We start from the raw sequence: 20,588 nt of genomic DNA on the forward strand, positions 1-20,588 counted from the left end.
TAATAACATGAAATTCTAACTTTTTAATTTTTTTAAATTATACAAGAAATAATATGTTTATGTAATAATATACATAACTACCGAGTGAAATAGTTTCTCCGACAAATATGCAACGTGAGTGAGTTTCAAAAGAAATTAAAGAATATCTAATATTTTATAAAATGTTCTAAATACATAATAGTACACGAAAATAAAGTCCACAATTATTATTGAGGATTCTGACTGACATAATTTTGTCATTTTTGCCTATTTTTAAATGACATTATAATGTATTGTATTGAATTGTATAATAGTCTTGCTCTTTGTAAGAATTCACTTTAAAATATTTTTAAATATTCGTGGAACTCAATTGTTGTTCATGGGTGATTAACTGATTTCTTGACGTTTTAAACGATGCTAGAAGGTCCAAGAATCAGTATAGATAAAATTAAAACCCATAATGCATTTGACAGACCACGCTATAAGCGCACGATATGGTGGCATGGCCTATTTCAGCATATCAATGGTAATATATGGTGAGCGACATGCTGAAATAGGCCAAGCTATGTAATGTGTCTCCATCCGAATGCTTCTAGGTTCTGCTTACTTCTGAACTACAAACAAAATACTTTTTTTGAGAGACGATGCCAAAGCAAAGCAGAATATTTGCTGAAGTATAACGACTTGAAGAAAAAGAAATTTGCCTTATTTCCCTACAATGGGAATGGATTGAACAAGAGTGGTTATTATTCGAGGTGGTTAATCTGGTGAAAAATGGTTACCTACAGTTTACACGTAGGATAAAAAGTATTGGGAAACAGAAACCCAGGATGGGAGAAATTCATAGAACTCCCTGAAGCATAATATTTACCTACTTTATCGATTTACACACTTAATATACTATATTTTAAAAATCATAGGCACGGAGTCCTGAATAAACTTGGATATCTCTTATTCAAATAAGAGTAGCTAACAGCCCTAACCGAACATCCAGCTGTCAGCTTTCCTGAAGGAGAAGTGAAACACCTCTACGTCGAAGTAGAGGAAGAAAGTCACATCTCAGGTTCAATCTTTAAGCTTAGCTTTGTATCTTAGCTTTAAGGTAGCTTTGGGCATTTTCAAGATAAGAGGGGATTTTGGCTAGATATTCCAAACTAATTATAATACCATTTTTGAAATTCTGAAAGTAATATCGGTGTCTAAGCATAAGGAAGTAAGTTAACGAGACGTTGAAAGGATGAATTGAATTGAAGGATCAATGCAGAACTGAACGCGGTTGGTGCAATTAAAATATTATTTTGAAGCAAAGCTCGCAGTTAACAGTGGAGTACACATGCCGGGGCACTGCTCTACCAACTGAGCTAATGGGACCCTCAGGGTTCGAGTCCTAGATGTAACCGTATCTTTTTCTGATTTATCTGTTTTAGATTTTCGTTTAGGAATTGCTAATATTGTCTTCAATAGTTAAATATTACAATTTAAGGTTTTACCAAAGACTAATATGTCATATTACATCAATGGGTTTTACTCATTAGGTTATTCCAAAAAATTAAATAATAAATTTAATTCCTGACAATAATATTATTTCCACCTTAAAAAAAAAAAGAATTCACAACCTCAAAATATAACGATAAACCATTATTAACCCCGAGCACGGCCGGGTACACGTCAACTAGGGATTTATAACCTATGATAAATTCATGTTTTCCCGTGGAATCTAAAAACAACAAAATCTATCAAATCTTTATCTTTAGCACTTAATTCCGTAACCTCGGATAACGATACCAAATAATAGACAAACAAGAAGGGTGTTCAACTTATTCTATAAAAAACCCTATAAAAATAGTATCGTTGGTGAAGCACGTAGGCTTCTGTGCATTATATTGCCCATCATTTCCCACTCAGTTTTTTGTCGAAAATTCTACCTCTTCCATAAAAAAATATTTAGTATACAAATGTGGGAACCCCTTAATTTACCAACGATTGATTATTTTATAAAATGCTCTTAGGTAATGTCACAAAAATCACGTTATGAAAACTACGAAAGTGAAAAAATTAGGTATGTACATACCTACATAAATTGCTATAGGAACCAATATGAACATCAATGCAGTCAATTGCATTATATCTAGAGGGGGTTACCTGAGGCCAAGCGCGTGATTAATTAATTGTTAACGACGTAATTTATCATTTTATAATAATACTCAACGTCATTCATATTATAACAATAGAACCGTCCGTGATTCAAACGACAGCACTTAACGTGATACCTACTTTATAATCCGCCACAGTAGAGCGTACTTGTGGATCGTGTATAGGTCATAATATGTATAATAATTTGTATACAAAAGCTGTGTACGCGTAGATACCAGCAATGGACACAATCGTTAAATTATCGATTATTTGCTCGATTTTTATAAGCACTGTCTGTGTATTTTGATTCACTGTCGTGTAGTAATGGGCAGGATCGAAACATTTACATGGTGCAAATATTTTGAACGAAACATCAAAAGAATCGAGTGATTAATCAATTTAATCGCTCGGAGTTTCGAAGGAACAGTAGCTGCGGACTGAGGCAGATTTTTGTCGGGGTGGGGATGGGGGGGTCACACATACAAAGCATGGTACATTGGTATGGAAACATTTTGGTAGGTAAGTGCTGCATTTGCAAAAAATGGGCTAAACCAATGTTTTCATACTGGCAATGATGTTTATTGTTTACTTGCAGATAGAAACGTAATAATACTAATCAGTTTCATACCTACTTCCAATTATAAGGAAATCCTACATACTTGAATATTCCTACTGGAGGATTGAAATCTCCTCACATTCATTATTATTTCGTGAAATCATTCGTCAATAGAAGAAATAATGAAAATATTTCATCCCCACTAACACAAAAACCTGGACACTAAAACAATATCGATTATTATTAACAACCTTACCAACTTATTATAAGTAAGAATGCCATTTTTTACAATATGAATGAATTTTTCTTCTGCCACATACTCGTAGCTTCTTCGGTTGGTAGATAATATCCTAAAATATCCTATAACTAAACATTTGACACAGCAAAGATTAAGAGGATAATCCCAGCTCCCGATGGAAATCAAATTATGTTTGCGAGTGAATTCTGACCAATGACGTGACGGCTGTGGTTTCTAATGATTTTCAAAAAGCTTGTCTTGGACTGCGTGATGATTTTTGACATAATCGATTCCTTGTTCGATGAAGTTTCCACAGGAATGTATCGGACTGTGTGATGATTTTGACAAAATCGATTTCATGTTCGATGTCTTTTCAAAATGATTGTCTCGGACTGTGTGATGATTTTTGATATAATCGATTTCTTGTTCGATGACGTTTGAAAATGATTGTCTTGGACCCTGTGATGATTTTTGGCAGAATCGATTTGTCCATTGACAATGAATCGAAATATTTCGATGATCAAAAAGATCGAGTAAATTATCAATTGTGCCCATCGCTATTGTCATGGATAAATCCATTCTCTCGTATCTCAGTTGGACACAGGACTAGTCCTGTGCAGGCGCAATTGAAGCAGTCCGCTTCGGGCGCCGATTTGCCAAGGCGCCAAGGAACCAAGGCGTTGATAATACCGAACATCTAATATATAGGTTTTCTAATCTTGTTTGAATTTATTATGTAATTATTGAAAATTTGTATTTATTCGTATATTCTACGCCCATACAGGCTTTCACAAATACTTGAAAAGCATAATAATTAAGTGGAACAGTAATCAAGATGTAAAATTTGCTATTAGTTATATAGAAATTCAATGCAGAAGAATAGAATTATGCTCAACCTTACAATCAATATTATACATGTGTTTTATTTATTTATCTATCTTTTTATACTGGGTTTTTACTGATAATCTCACTTACGTGAGAACGATCTAGTTTTGAAAATTTTGTATCTCGATTATTGAATTTAAAAGTACAGGTTTCAGAGTTCCCAGTACCTACCTGCCTGAAGGTTTTCGTGTTAGGAACGAGTTATACTATATCTGTACATACTTACCTCCGCTGTTTTTAAAATCACCGTGTTTATTTCTGTGAGGTATTATCTTACTAGTGTTAATACAGATCGGTTATCTCGCAGATGTTAGATTGTGACTCGTATCTTTTTATTCAGCTGAAGTATATAAATCAAAACTTCTGGTCAGCATTCACAGTTCTGACCCGAGAAGTTGGACAACAGGTCAGTATCCTTTATATTATTTTCATTCTTTAAAGGTAGTAACCTAAAATTGATACCCACATAAATGTCTTTTATGTATTTAAATAAAACACTTTGATATTATATTTAACAAAATAATACATTTATTTCTTTTGCAATATGTATGGCTCAATATAATGTCCTGTGTTTTAATACATTATTTGACCGCCTGCATAAAATAGTGCTGTTTGTTTAAAAAGTAAAACGTTGTAAATATAATTATAATTGTATCAACCGGGGAATACCTAAATGTGCAAATATTACCTACAACTCCATAACACGGCAAGTGCTTGTTTATTATGATAACTATGTTATACATACGCAGTAACTAAAACTGCCGATCGTAATAACGTAACGCAATACAATTTTTTGTGTCGTTTAAAATACGAAGTATTCTCGCTATAATTAACAAAAACATATAATTTGACAAAGTTATTAACAGTTCAGAGTGGCAAACTGTTATTTATAGTTAGTTTTAAAACTACCATTTGAATTTAAATCAATGTATTTTTCTTGTTTTTATATTTGCTGCACTAATAATATTAGAATCTTTATTAAGCAATAATATGTTAATCTCGTCAATAGTAACAAAATTAAATTTATATTTTCATTTTGATAAGATTGATAAATAATGGAAGTAAGTAGGCTAATATGATATTTCTTAATAACAGTACAATGCAAGTTTAAAACCGTCTTTAAATAAATATTGAACTAGCAGTTAAAAACCCGCTCCGCGGGTTTTTTTCTGCTAGGCCCTGCGGGCAGCTCTTGCTTGGGCTTCGCCCATTTTAAGTGATATTAACAACAGTTACATTTAATAGATAGATATAAGAACATTCACAGAGAGAGGGTGAGTATATATATTGTTAAAACACGGAACAGGAAGGAGTTAATTAATAATAACATTCTAAATTTACGCATAATAAGAATGACAGTTGTTTGAATAAATGAAATTTTACGTATTTGTGATGGATTATTTCAAATGAAACACTATTATTGACTACATGTCTACAACTGATATTAACTGTTATCGTACCTAATATAATTAGCTCATAGGAGACTTGCAGTGCTTAAATATGTGTTACAACCGTCAATGTCTATAAGTTGAATCAATATCGTTTAGTTTGTCACAATTAAAGATAGTTTTAACAAAGTTGACTTAAATAATAGATTATTACATATTGATTAATTGTACCCGTGTTTATGAATAAAAGGAGGGTAATTGTGCGATGACATTAGCAGTCGGTTTAATTAAAAGGTGCTAATTTTACTCCAACTGGTGGTAATTCTTTACCTACAACTGTTACTGTATCTTATAAAGTTTAATGCTAGATTATATATACACCTTCATCAGGAGAGTAAAAATCTATATATAAAGGTAGATTATTACAATATAGCGCCCCTGAGGTGATATCTCACAAAAGCGGCGCTATGCAAATTGTCCAATAAATAAATAAATATAATGTTTACATTTTATTGTGTATACACCGAAGTCAAAAATTAAATATAGATTGCAATTGGGAAAGAAGAAGTGGAAGGAGGGGGGAGGAGTAAGAGTAGGCTGGGTTTATAATAATTAGGAATTACAATATCGTTAGACGGGAAAGACCAGTTGAGTGGGAAAATATTTAAAAGAGAGTTTATAAAAAAATTCTTGTTAATTATATCTGCTTTTATATTAATATGTTTCCTCATTTCTAAAATTTCAAAATTATTTATAGTGAAGTATTTTAAGACCTGAAAAAAACAAATAGCATATAACCATAAAACAATATATTCATAAGACAAATAGCATTTAATAACGGTTATTCTAATAAATTGATAGTTGAAATACTAAATAAAAAAATTAAACACATTCTCTTCAAAAGGTCTTTCTAAAGATAGAAATAAACAATGGCGTAGAATTCTGTTTGTGGATAACGATACTTCTCAAATTATATATATATAAACAATCCTGGTACCATTCAACTGGCGTTTTACACTAATAACAATGAAGAAATATATTCTTAATAATAATGATAGCAAAATTCAAACAAAAAAAACAGGAGTTTAAAAACTCAATTGAGATGATTGGAATATCTTTTACAAAGGTAGAACCAATAGAAACTTTGAAGTCAGAACTAAAGAATATCGCAGGGCTATAAATGGAAATAGTGAATCTGAGTTTGCAAATAATCTTTTAAATAATGATCACACTTTCGATAAAAATTCAGGTCTTAAAATACTTCACTCAGGATATAAAGCATCGCAAATAAATAATTTTGCAATTTTAGAAATTAGAAAACATGCCAATATAAAATCAGATATAATTAATAAGAAAAAAAAATATAAAAAATAATGATAAATGCCATTACAAAGTGATAAGCTTCCAGAAGAAATCTTCTTATAAAACGCTTGTTAATGGTAAGTAGTCAAGTATTGTTAGCTGCATATTTAAATATTCGCGCCAGACATTTGGTTCGTTTTTAAACCGCCAGAGGTGCGCTCTGTCGGCCATCTTGAAGAAACGCGTGAATTTTTATAAACGTCAAACATAATCACGTAACTGTGGAGAATTTTCATTGTAATGTAATTAATCCAATGGATTATGAACTTTCTAAAACATATTTTCTTCGATATTATCCAAAAATTATATGAGCAGAAACGATTCTTATGAAGAAATCTCGTATTATTATGAGGCGATCCTAATTTAGTATGGAATTGTGTCTTAATATTCAAGTTACCCGAAACAGACAATTTAAATTTGACCAATCAGAGGGCCTACACCGTCCAGACGCTGGGACAATAATACTATCAGATTATTTATAATTCATCAACTCACATGACCATAATACAAAAGTTATTTTCATATCCAGTGGAGTAAAGATATTTTGTGAATTTGCCATTTTCATTGGTGTAATAACCTCTCAAAAAAATCTTAAATAATAAAAAAAAACACCTACTCTACCAATTAAACGGTTATTTGTTTAAGTAAATTACATTCCGCGGGAGTTTTTATTCATTCCGGGAATTTTAAATTTGGGTCACCAGACAGTCATTTAAAATAATTTTTGTATAATCTACTTATTTACCTTTTCAAAATACTTAAAATTTAGAGCTTTAATAAGGACGGGTTGTTTCTGCGAATTTGAACAATTCTTCAAATTTCAAGTAAATTGTCAAGTTCTGCGATAGTTCTTTTCACGATCTGTTATTATTTCAGTTCTGTCAAGTTACTGACCTATAATTATATAATAACAGAAATTGAATAGAACATTCACAGAACTCGCCAATTATCGGTTAAATTTGATGAATTGTTCAAATTATATGAAACAACCCGTCCTAAATGTCCATTTCAGTAATGTTTATTTTCACATGTTCTCTCTTCGCTCAAATTCACACCCCGTTTTCAAATATGGCCTCTATTTCATGAGAGCTATCTCAAAATCCAATTTCGAGGCAAAATAAAAAAGGTTACATCCACAGCATTAACAAATTCTGAAATCGTAACAATGTTATTTTTAAATCACTCTATTGCTTTTGTGGCAGAAATTATCTTCCTGCAAAACGCCCACCGTCATACAATTGTCAATAATATGTGCCTTAGTAAAGTGTTATTAAAAATATATATTTTTTCCAGCATTAAAATGAGAGGTTTGATGCAATTGATGTTGGTAGTAGCCCTCGCGGCAGTGTGCTCCGCTAGGGTGGCTGGTAAGGCATGCGACCCCACCGTGACCACGGCCAGCGGCACTCACGCGCCCGCTGAGGTCTGCGCCGGGGAGCTCATCTTCGAAGACAACTTCGACTACTTTGACCAGTACAGGTGGCAGCACGAGAACACCCTCGCCGGAGGCGGTGTAAGTACTTTTTTTTGTATTTAGCCACGCCTACCTAAAACATTCCTGTACACATGCCTGGTGAAGTTGACTGATAGTCTCTTTGGAATTGTTCTTAATTTATGAAGTTTTTTTTCGTTATAATTCTTAATAACCTGGGAGCCAAATATGTCAATTGGCCAAAAGAATAATCCATTGGTATTCAAAAATATTCGATAAGTCCAAAATTCTATGGATTTAAACAAGTTACCGGATTGATGGCATTTTGATTAAAACCTAACAATCGCAAGATATCTTGGATATCACTCAGTTCACCCTCACCCTCCACACAGCGTCCCCAGAGATGACATAGGCCCAAAGGGAAATTATTTTCCTCAGGGCCTCCCGATGTGGAGTTAATGTAAAAAAATGCACATTTTTTACTACACCTTCAAAACATAAATGCCCGTCGAATTCAAATGTTTTATTAAAAAGTAAACTTTAGCAGAACTCGGACAGTGGTTACTAAAAAATATAAATATATTAAGCAAGCAAACTATTCTAAATACGTCCATTGTGTTACCTCATTTGAAATAAATACCACACCAAAATTGCAAAACGCATCTAGCATTTTTCCAACAAAAACACATTCCTCAAAAATGCTTTTAAAGTGTCAAAGTTGTAATGGAGATCGGTGACAATGGTGTAGTCTGTGCAGTGTAGCTATTAATTTAATACTATTAATGTAATTGTATTCTCCTTTCAAAAAGAATTCAGAATAAATATTGTGAATGGTAAGTAAAAATTACTTGACGGGTTCGAAATAACATAGTAAGCATAAAAAAATATTAATTATTATAATACATTTGGTGTAGTATCCACACAAGGGTAAATTTATGCAAGAAATAATGTTTTAGCTAACCAAACCATTCAACTTGCAGCATTTCTTTCTGATAGTGTGATTGAGTTCTGGGAGAATGTGGGAATACTTTGATAAGAATTTTAAGTAGAACAGCGAACTGGTACAACTGGTGATGTAATATGTAATGTAAATGATACCCATACTCAGACTCACCAGTTTCAAAAGTTCTGAACTATCGAAAAGGAGGTAATATTAACAAGTGTTTCTTATTCTAGAACTGGGAGTTCCAATGGTACAGCAACAACAGGACCAACAGCTTCACCCGTGACGGAAATCTGTACCTGAAGCCTTCCCTCCTCTCCGACCAGTTCGGAGAAGCTTTCCTCACCTCAGGAACCCTGGACATCAACGGCGGAAGCCCTTCTGAAATGTGAGTTTAACAAAAAATTAAATAAATCAATGAAACTCGTCAAGATAATATCATGTTGAAAGTTTTCAAATCCAGCTCGGTGCGTATACATATTCGTATTCATTAGTAAGGAGAGAGTGCGTATTATTTACGAGGCAGGTATTAGATAATCATCTGATAAAATCAATGTCAATATATCTAAATTCAAAACATGTTTATCGGTAATAATTATAATGAAGATTAAATATTGCAAAGTTTAATAATTCAAGGTCAACGAATATTTTTATTCACAACAAAAACAATAAAATTAATATTTCACATTTCGGGTATTGGGGTAAACACAAACGAAACCATAAATTGAAGAGATTTTACTCAATGTAACTTTGTTTGAACAAATATATATTATTTTTTAATAAACGCCGACCCGTTCCATCCTTCAGGGAAAAATATGTAATATAATATGTATATAGTTTTTTTGCCTTATATATATAAATAATAAATATTTTGCCCTTAGGAGGGAGCAGTTGTTCCGAAACCGATTCGCTTTTATTAAACAATAAATATAAAGTGGTTCAAACAAAGTTACATTGATTCTAATCTTTTATGGTTATAACTATCATTCCTTATATTGCTGTACTATTTTCTGTAAATTAGTATGTGAATGGCTCATTTTGTGCCGTATATGTGAAATAAATAAATAAATCACTACTTTCAAAAGTATAAAATTAACTGGATTTGTTGATGATTTCAGTTGCACCAACCCTTCATACTGGGGCTGCTCTCGTACCGGAAACGCAGACAATATTCTTAACCCCACCAAGAGCGCTCGTCTCCGCACCGTCGAGTCCTTCAACTTCCGTTATGGAAAGATCGAGATTTCCGCCAAGATGCCTACAGGAGATTGGATTTGGCCGGGTAAGAAGCTCACTTTATCAAATAATCAAACAAAACCTACAGATTACGTTCCTTGGGAATATATTACATTTATTTTTCTTCTTCTAGCTATCTGGATGATGCCCACTCGCAACAACTACGGAACCTGGCCTTCTTCTGGAGAAATCGATATCGTCGAGTCCCGAGGAAACAGGGCTCTGACACAGGGAGGAAGGAACATCGGAGTTGAAAGTGTTGGATCCACCTTGCACTTTGGACCTTACAGCGGACTTAACGCTTGGGATAGTGCTCACTGGGAAAAGAACGAGGTTCCCGGGTTCAACTCCGGCTTCAGGAAGTACCAGGTGGACTGGACCCCAGGTACACACATAACAAAACTTAACATCTTAAAACTTCGGCCGCAATGTTCACACAGTTTAAAATCCAGACGGGCGATTCCCGTTCGACTTAATCGAAGGATACGTAATTGTCTTATTCCAGTTTGACGGTACGGAATATTCCTTTACATTAAAATTAACGACTTTTCATTAAATATGAGCGATTACGGTTCTGCTTATTGATATGGAAACGCCCTTAACCTTAAAATTAATGTTTCCGTTACAAGTTATTATTAACACGTACATCATTCTTTAACGTAATGTTTTGAATTCTTTCAGACTTCATTAGGTTCAGCATTGATGGATCAGAGGTCGGATATATTGCTCCCCCATCAGATGGTGGATTCTGGCAGCACGGTAACTTCGCGGCTAACGCTCCCGGAGTTGTGAACCCCTGGAGATACGGATCCAAAATGGCACCCTTCGATCAGGAGTTCTACCTCCTTATTAACGTGGCTGTTGGAGGAACTGCTTTCTTCCCCGATGACGCACAAAACCCAGATCCCAAGCCATGGAGCAACAACTCACCAACGGTAATCAGAATATATTATCTAAATATACTACAAGCTTACATTTTACCAATTTTCACCACGCTTGATGGCTGAACTAACAAGAAAAAAAACACTCTGATGATAATATTAATAGGATACCCCAACTATTCTGATCCGCTATGTTTCTCACGGCATCATTTCTTTTTTAAACGAAGAAAAATAGTTTTGAATTAGGTGCAAAAAAATTCAATACCCTAGGACGGGTTGTTTTGGAGAATTTAAACAATTCATCAAATTTCAACGTTCATTTTCGGGCTCTGTGAAAGTCATAGTCAAGTTCTGTTACTATACCATTATAGGCTATTTGCTTGAAAGAACTGAAATAATAACACAACTTGAAAAAATTTTCACAAAAATTGAAAATCATCTTTGAAATTTGTTGAATTGTCCAAATTCACCGAAACAACCCGTCCTTAGTCGCATCAATCCACCAATCACTAAATCGGTGAAAATATTCCCCAAATCAATCGAAAGGCCGTTCATTCTGTGACTGATTTTATTTCTATTTTTGTTTACAGGCCATGAAAGACTTCTGGTCACAGAAGGATAGGTGGCTAGCAACCTGGGCACTTAACGAACATGACGAAGCTGCCATGCAGGTCGACTATGTCCGTGTCTGGGCACTGTAAATAAACATGACGAAGCTGCCATGCAGGTCGACTATGTCCGTATCTGGGCACTGTAAATAAACATGATGAAGCTGCCATGCAGGTCGACTATGACCGTATCTGGGTACTGTAAATAAATGTATTTCAATCCAATATGAATCGTTTCAATACCTGAAAACACAACCAAACCAATTTAAATACCGCTTTAATAAATCAGATTTTTTGTTAATAACATGAAATTCAAACTTTTTCATTTTTTTTAAATTAACTAACTAACTAACTAACTAACCATCACGCCGTTTCCCCGCAGGGGTAGGCAGAGAGGACGGACCGCCAAACAACTCGGTCTTGGCACACACTCCTTGCCTAATTCACATTCATACATCGTCTCATACATACTCTTCTATTATTCTGACTCTTGACATGGCCCTACTCAAGTATCTGATTCACTTGATCGTGCCATGTCTTCCTCGGGCGTCCCCGACTTCTGCTACCATTCGCATTTGCATCATATATCCTCCTTACACTCCTATCTTCGCTCATTCGCTCTACATGCCCAAACCATCTAAGCGTCCCTTTCTTAATCTTACTCATTACGCTTACATCAGCCTTGCACTCTTTGCGGATCTCCAAATTCCTCACACGATCAAACATGGTTTTACCACACATACGCCTCAGGGATCTCATTTCAACAGCATTCAATCTACTTTCATCCTTTCTTTGCCAGTTCCATGCGTCACTTTCATACATCAAGGTAGGTACCAGCACTCCGTTGTGGACTGCTAACTTCGCTTCTTTGGACAATTTTTTGTTAGCGCCAACGGCGTTCAGTCCTCCATTAACGGAATTACCTGCATTTACCCTTCTTTCAATATCTCTATCAGCTTTCCCATCTCTCGTAAACATACTTCCTAAATACACAAACTCATCCACCTTCTCCAAGTATTCCTCATTCACAATTATATTGCTGTTTTCGTACTCTCTCTTTCAAACACCATTACTTTAGACTTACTTACATTCATCATTAACTCATTCTTCATGCATACTTCGTTCATCCTAGACACGAGAGACTTTAGATCTTCTATACTATTAGCAATCAGCACCGCATCATCAGCATACAACAGGCAACATACTTTCAAATTATTCAAATTCACGCCCGATCCCACCTCTTTCAATTCTTGCATACAATTATCCATGTATAGATTGAATAACCACGGTGACATTACGCAGCCTTGTGTAACACCTTTTGTGATATCAAACCACCCCGTAAAATCACCGTTCACCCTAACACATGCAACGCTTCCCTCATACAGAGACGCAATTGCCTGAGTCAGATTTGTATTCACTCCATACTTGGACAATACCTTCCATAGCTTTTTCCTGTCGACTCGGTCGTATGCTTTTTGTAGATCTACAAAGGCACAGAAAAGTTTCTGGTTTTTTTGCCAGAAACTTTTCATTGAGCATACGCAATGAGAAGATCTGGTCCATGCACCCCTTTCCACTCATAAAAGCACCTTGCACATCCCATATTTTATCTTTTGTTTCCTTTCTTACTCTTTCAATCAAAATTCTACCATACAGCTTGCCAACTGAACTTAGCAGGCTAATAGCCCTATGATTCCCACATTCCATACGTGACCCTTTACCTTTGTATAATGGCATGATCACAGCCCTTCTCCAATCTAAAGGCCTATAACGTTCCTTTAAACATTGGTTAAAAAGATTGCACAACCATGTGAGAATTATACGGCTACCTCCTTTAAAATATTCAGCAGCAATATTGTCAAACCCGACAGCCTTACCATTCTTCATACATTTAATCGAACTTTCTATCTCATCCATGCTAATTTCGGTAACATTCACTCCATCGTCATTCATATCTGATTCGCCGCTGGAATCACTGTCACTCACTTCGCTTTCGAAGACTTCCTCGAAATAATTCATCCATTTCTCTTTTATTTTTTCCTCATTCGTCAACATTTTTCCATCTTTTGATTTTATCACTTTCATGCTTCCGTTTTCTGGGCCACTCCGGGACCTTTTGACTTCTTTCCAAAACAACTTAATGTTTTCTTGGAAATGGTTTGTCATTTTCATTCCTTCTTCCTCTTCCAGGCGTTTCTTTCGTTCTTTCACTCCAACTCTTACTTTTTTCTTACATTCCTTATATACCTCTTTCGCTCGATACTTCTCTTCGCTGGAAGCACTGCCAGCCGCAATCAGACATAACCATGCTTTCTTCTTCTCTGAGACCAGTGCTTTAATCTCATCATCCCACCATGCATCACCTTTCTTCCTACCTCTCGTACTTATTCCACAAACCTCCCTAGCAGATTCACAAAGACACACTTTTATTTGGTTCCATGTTTCGTCTATGCTTAGACCTTCCATTTCCTTCGCATTCAATCTTATCTCTGCACAACTCACATACTTACTTCTCACATTATCGTTTTGTAGTTTTTCTATTTTGACTCTTGTTGGAGTTAGTACCGTTTTCACTTTAGAGCGCCAACCGCGAAAGAGGTTTACTCTTGACACTACAAGAAAGTGGTCAGTTTCGACCTTAGCCCCTCTGAAAACTCTTGTGTCCTCGGTAACAGCTCTCAACCTAGAGTCAATTACTATAAAATCAATAATTGACCTCTCATTTCCTCTTTCCCACGTATATTGGTGGATACCTTTATGATCGAAGAAAGTATTCGACACAAACAGGTTCCACTCTAAACATACTTCAAGTATTCTGTTCCCGTTGTCATTCGTTCTTTTATCCCCAAACATACCTAAGACCGAATCAAATCCGTCACGTCTAATTCCCACCCACCCATTCAAATCGCCTGCCATTATAATCCTTTCGTTCATATTTTTTAGTCTCATTACATCATTCACACCAGTCCAAAAATCATCTTTCACTTCATCGCTTTCAGAATTAACAGGGGCGTAGCAAATAACAAGAAACACCCTTGTCAAACCGATTTTAAATCTGATCCACATTATTCTCGGACTTACACATTCATACTGAAACATACATTCAATCATTCTGGGAGACAGTAGCGCTGCAACACCGTGACAAGCCCTCTCCGTATCTGGTCTCCCAGACCAAATGACGAGCCTATCATTATGCTGCATTGTACCGCTACCCATTTTCATACTCTCTGTTATACACAGTACGTCCAAACATTTGCTCACCATTGCATCACACAGTTCGTTCATCTTTCTTTCCACTCCTCCTCTAATGTTCCATCTACCAATTCGACATTGATCACGTTCCGTCCTCCTCTTTGCGCCACCGAAGGGTTGGCGATGTGATGGATAGCGAACCTCATCGACATCTTTGTCGGCCATTCCCTTCCAAGTACTACTTAAACATCTTACTTATACAACTTAACATATCGTTACACACATAAAAAAATACATATTTATACGCTTAATATAACATTTAACTTAATCCTAAACTCAACCAAAGAAAAAACCGTTCAAGAATGGCTAAACAAATACACTACCACTAAAAATAGATATTTTATCACTGTATAATTGTTTTAAAACACTCCATGTAGTCAGCAAACCAAAGAGCGCAGGTTCAGTCCGATTTCATCCTTCATTTCCGATGTCATTATTCCACGCGCGGAAGGGCACGAGCGGTGGGGAGCGGAGGTTGCGGCAGGGGTTGCATGAGTCGCCAAATGACTCTCTTCTTGTGCGGGTTAAGGGTAGATTCCGAGAACGACGATTCTGTGGCCTAAGCAATGTCACAATTTGGCCCACATACATGGCCCACATTCTATAACGGCACTGTATGCGTCGGACAGCGGGGTTTGCAGTATTGGTGCGGGTGGACGAGGGGCAGGGGGCAAGGGCCGAAGGAATGATCACATCTGGTGAATGTTCAAAGCACTGGTCTCGTATTATAGACACTGGAATTCACACATCTTAGGATTAACAATATTATTTGTCACCTATTCTTAAAGTCGTTATACGTCCACACTGGTCACAGTAAAATTAGTTTTTAGTACACTTAAGCAACTTGTATACAGTAAGGAACATTTATTGACACGTTTAAGGGCGGAATATATGAAATATCCCTTGTTATTGTCGAAAAAGACGAGACCGACCAAAACGCGTCAGGCTGCTCCGAGAGCCCGACTTAAAAAATTAAATTATACAAGAAATAATAGTTGTATGTAATAGTATACATACCTACCGTAGTTTCTCCAACAAATTTGCGGCGTCAATCAGTTTCAAAAGAAGTAAAAGAATATTTAATATTTTAAAAAATGTTCTAAATACATAAAAGTACAAGAAAATAAAGACTACAATATTATTTTCGAGGATTTATACTGACAAAATTTTGTCAATTTTTGCATGTTTTTAAATGACATTATAATGTATTATCGTTATAATATCGAATAATCTTTAAAAGCCTTGCCCTTTGTAAGAATTCACTTTAAAAAGTTTTCAAAGTTTCATGGAACTTTTTGTTCATAGGTGATTAAATGAAAAATTGTTGTTCATGGGTGATTAACTGATTTCTTGACATTTTAAACGATGCTAGAAGGTCCAAGAAATAGATAGATAAAATTAAAACCCATAATGCCTGTGACAGACCACGCTATAAGCGCACGATATTGTGGCTTGGCCTATTTCAGCATATCTACCAATGGAAATATATGGCGAGCGATATGCTGAAATAGGCCAAGCCATGTAATGTGTCTCCACCCCAAAGCTACTAGGTTCTGCTTACTTCTGAACTACAAACAAAATACTTTTTTTGAGAGACGATGCCAAAGCAAATCAGAATATTTGCTGAGGTCGTTATACTTGAAGAGTTTTACACGTTCACACGTAGGAAAAAAAATATTGGGAAAAAGAAACCCAAGATGGGAGAAATTCATAGAACTCCCTGAAGTATAATACTTACCTACCTTATCGATTACACATTAACACATTTTATATACTATATTCTAAAAATCGTAGGCACGGAGTCTGAATAAACTTGGATATCTCTAATCCAAATAAGAGTAACTAATAGCCCTAGCCGAACATCCAGCTGTCAGCTTTCCTGGAGAAGAAGTGAAACAAACACCTCTACGTCGAAGTAGAGGAAGAAAGTCACATCTCAGGTTCTAATCCAACTATCGTCCGATCTTTAAGCTTAGCTTTGTAGCTTAGCTTTATGTTAGCTTTGGGCATTTTCAAGATAAGAGGGGATTATGAGTGGATATTCAAAACTAGTCAAAATACCATTTTTGAAACTTTCGATAAGTAATATCGATGTATAAGCATAAGGAAGTTTACGAGACGCGGAAAGGATGAATTGAATTGAAGGATCAATGCAGAAATTTGGGTTACTGCAGAACTGGACTCTGTTGGCGCAATTAAAAAAGTATTTTGAAGCAAAGCTGGCAGTTCACAGTGAAGTTCACTTGCCGGGGCACTGTTCTACCAACTGAGCTAATGGAACCCTCAGGGTTCAAGTCCTAGATGTGACCGTACCTTTTTCTGATTTTCTATTTCAGATTTTCGTTTACGAATTGCTAATATTGTCTTCAATAATTAAATATTACAATTTGAGATTTTACCATTAACTAAATAATATGTCTTATTACATCAATGGGTTTTACTCATTAAGTTATTCCAATAAATACAAAAATATTTTTAATTTCAGACAATAATATTATTAAAAAATACTTAATTAACAACCTCAAAACATTACGATAAACCATTCTTAACCCCGAGCACGACCGGATACACGTTAACTAGGGATTTATAACCTATAATAAATTCATGTATTCCCGTGGAATCTCAAAACCACAAAATCTATCAAATCTTTAGCTTTAGCGTTTAATTCCTAACCTTGGATGACGATATCAAATAATAGACAAACAAGAAGAGTGTTCAACTTACGAGTACCCTATAAAAAAAAACCTATAACAATCGTATCGTTGGTGAAGCACGTAGGCACCATTTCCCTCTCAGTTTTTTGTCAAAAATTCTACCTTGTCCACCAAAAAATATTTAGTGTACAAATGTGATAACCCCTTAATTTACCAATGATTGATTATTTTATAAAACACCCTTGAGGTAATGTCTCAAAAATTATGAAAACTACGAAAGTGAAAAATTACATAAGGTTAGTACATACCTACCTTAATTGTTATAGGAACCTATATGAACACCAATGCAGTCAATTCCATTATATCTAGAGGGGGTTACATGAGGCCTAGAGCGTGATAAATGAATTGTTAACGACGTAATTTATCATTTTTTTTATTATAATTCTCAACAGCATCCATATTTTAACAATGGAACCGTCCGTGATTCAATCGACAGCACCTAACGTGATACCATATAATCCGCCACAGTAGAGTTTGCTTGTAGATCGTGTATAGGTCATAATATGTATAATAATTTACATACAAAGGTTGTTTTTGCGTAAATACCAGCAATGGACACAATAGTTTAATGATCGATTATTTGCTCGATATTTATGAGCACTGTCTGTGTATTTTGATTCACTGTCGCGTAGTAATGGGCAGGATCGAAACATTTACATGATGCAAATATTTTGAACGAAACATCAAAAGAATCGAGTGATTAATCAATTTAATCGCTCGGAGTTTCGAAGGAACAGTAGCTGCGGACTGAGGCAGATTTTTGTCGGGGTGGGGATGGGGGGGGTAACACATACAAAGCATGGTACATTGGTATGGAAACATTTTGGTAGGTAAGTGCTGCATTTGCAAAAAATGGGCTAAACCAGTGTTTTCATACTGGCAATGATTGTTACTGTTTACTTGCAGATAGAAACGTAATAATACTAATCAGTTTCATACCTACTTCCAATTATACGGAAATACTACATACTTGAATATTCCTACTGGAGGATTAAAATCTCCTCACATTTATTATTATTTCGTGAAATCATTCGTCAATAGAAGAAATAATGAAAATGGTTCATCCCCACTAACACAAAAACCTGGACACTAAAACAATATCGATTATTATTAGTAACCTTACCAACTTATTGTAAGTAAGAATGCCATTTTTTACAATATGAATGAATTGTTCTCCTGCCACATACTCGTAGCTTTTTCGGTTGGAAGATAATATCCTAACTAAACATTTGACACAGCAAATAATAATAGGATAATCCCAGCTCCCAATGGAAATCAAATTATGTTTGCGAGTGAATTCTGACCAATGACGTGACGGCTGTGGTTTCTAATGATTTTTAAAACGCTTGTCTTGGACTGCGTGATGATTTTTGACAGAATCGATTCCTTGTTCTATGACGTTTCCACAGGATTGTATCGGACTGTGTGATGATTTTGACAAAATCGATTCCATGTTCGATGTCTTTTCAAAATGATTGTCTCGGACTGTGTGATGATTTTTGATATAATCGATTTCTTGTTCGATGACGTTTGAAAATGATTGTCTTGGACGATGTGATGATTTTTGACAGAATCGATTTGTCCATTGACAATGAATCGAAATATTTCGATGATCAAAAAGATCGAGTAAATTATCAATTGTGCCCATCGCTATTGTCATGGATAAATCCATTCTCTCGTATCTCAGTTGGACACAGGACTAGTCCTGTGCAGGCGCAATCGAAGCAGTCCGCTTCGGGCGCCGATTTGCCAAGGCACCAAGGCGTTGATAATACCGAACATCTAATATATAGGTTTTCTATCTCGTTTGTATTTATTATGTAATTATTGTAAATTTGTATTTATTTGTATATTCTACGCCCATACAGGCTTTCACAAATACTTGAAAAGCATAATAGTTAAGTGGAACAGTAATCAAGATGTAAAATTTGCTATTAGTTATATAGAAATTCAATGCAGAAGAATAGAATTATGCTCAACTTAACTATCAATATTAATCAGGTGTTTTATTTATTTATCTATCTGTTTATACTGGGTTTTTACTGATAATCTCACTTACGTGAGAACGATCCAGTTATAAAAACTCAGTTAATACAGAAAAAGGTACAAAATTTACAAAAATGTACTCAGACGTAGGATACACTAATTTTTATACATCCAAATAAAGATTAATATATAAAACCACTAAAAATAAAATTAAAAAATCATCAAATTGTATGAAAGCTCACTTAAATGACAAATAGTACAAAAAAGTAAGAGACGAAATAGACACAAGAGACACAAATAAAGACATAATAGACAAAAATAGAGACGCAAGTAATACATTATATAATCAGTGCAACATACTTTTTAGCAATAGCAGAACATTTTTTCTGAATCCATATAAATTATCGATGAAAATTTCTTCAAACTACGAAAACGAAGAAAACTTCAGTACACTCGATCTTATTATATTATCAACAAATTTGTGTCAAAGAGCTAAAATAGGCGATATTATTGTTCAATGTATTCAGGTTAAACATGCCGTGGAGTCTCGATGGAAATTGGGAATATATATATTTCAGTATTGCTAAAACGTAACGCAGTATCAAGGCGGCCGTGAATTATTTTGTGTAAACATTTTTGATCAGTCAGTCGCCTTCTAATTTTGAAACAAACGACAAATTATGAAATATGTAGAATATTTAAAATAGCTTGAAAAAATTTCAAAATCCGATAGAAATTATTATTATTTCAAGTTTATACAACCGATAAACAATCCCCTGTGACATGATAAGCAATGTTTATGTCTTATGTATCTTTTCATTTTATTTTTTCAGTTTCTATTTTATGTTTCAATTAGTAAGGTTTCGCATACGCGGTCGTTTATCAATTGAATAATGTTTCATCATGTTTTTTAGTAAGACCGTGAGAATATAACGCCTCGTGTGAGATTAACATATGTCATGAGCAAGTCTTTCTGTTAAAATCTTCAATTTCTA

The 20,588-nt window shown here is 34.9% G+C and overlaps 1 protein-coding gene across 1 annotated transcript; it reads left to right on the forward strand.

Moving 5' to 3' along the window:
* Nucleotides 1–4,077: 4,077 nt before the first annotated feature.
* Nucleotides 4,078–11,866, forward strand: LOC149426340 (beta-1,3-glucan-binding protein-like). Its single transcript, XM_089636497.1, has 7 exons — nt 4,078–4,197; nt 7,835–8,054; nt 9,150–9,304; nt 10,035–10,198; nt 10,286–10,537; nt 10,834–11,087; nt 11,624–11,866. The coding sequence occupies exons 2-7, from the start codon at nt 7,842–7,844 to the stop codon at nt 11,732–11,734; spliced, it is 1,149 nt and encodes a 382-aa protein (XP_089492623.1). The 5' UTR covers nt 4,078–4,197; nt 7,835–7,841; the 3' UTR covers nt 11,735–11,866.
* The last annotated feature ends 8,722 nt before the right edge of the window (nt 11,867–20,588 follow it).

The sequence above is a fragment of the Hesperophylax consimilis genome, chromosome 1 (genome assembly GCF_061612785.1).
Source record: "Hesperophylax consimilis isolate HC1 chromosome 1, BYU_Hcon_1.0, whole genome shotgun sequence".
Classification (NCBI taxonomy): domain Eukaryota; kingdom Metazoa; phylum Arthropoda; class Insecta; order Trichoptera; family Limnephilidae; genus Hesperophylax; species Hesperophylax consimilis.

Bases quoted from the DNA above. Each gene is read 5' to 3' on its own strand.
- LOC149426340 (XM_089636497.1), top strand. From the start codon at position 7,842: ATGAGAGGTTTGATGCAATTGATGTTGGTAGTAGCCCTCGCGGCAGTG. The intron at 9,305-10,034 runs GTGAGTTTAACA...TGATGATTTCAG, and splicing joins GGCGGAAGCCCTTCTGAAAT to TTGCACCAACCCTTCATACT. The intron at 10,199-10,285 runs GTAAGAAGCTCA...TTCTTCTTCTAG, and splicing joins AGGAGATTGGATTTGGCCGG to CTATCTGGATGATGCCCACT.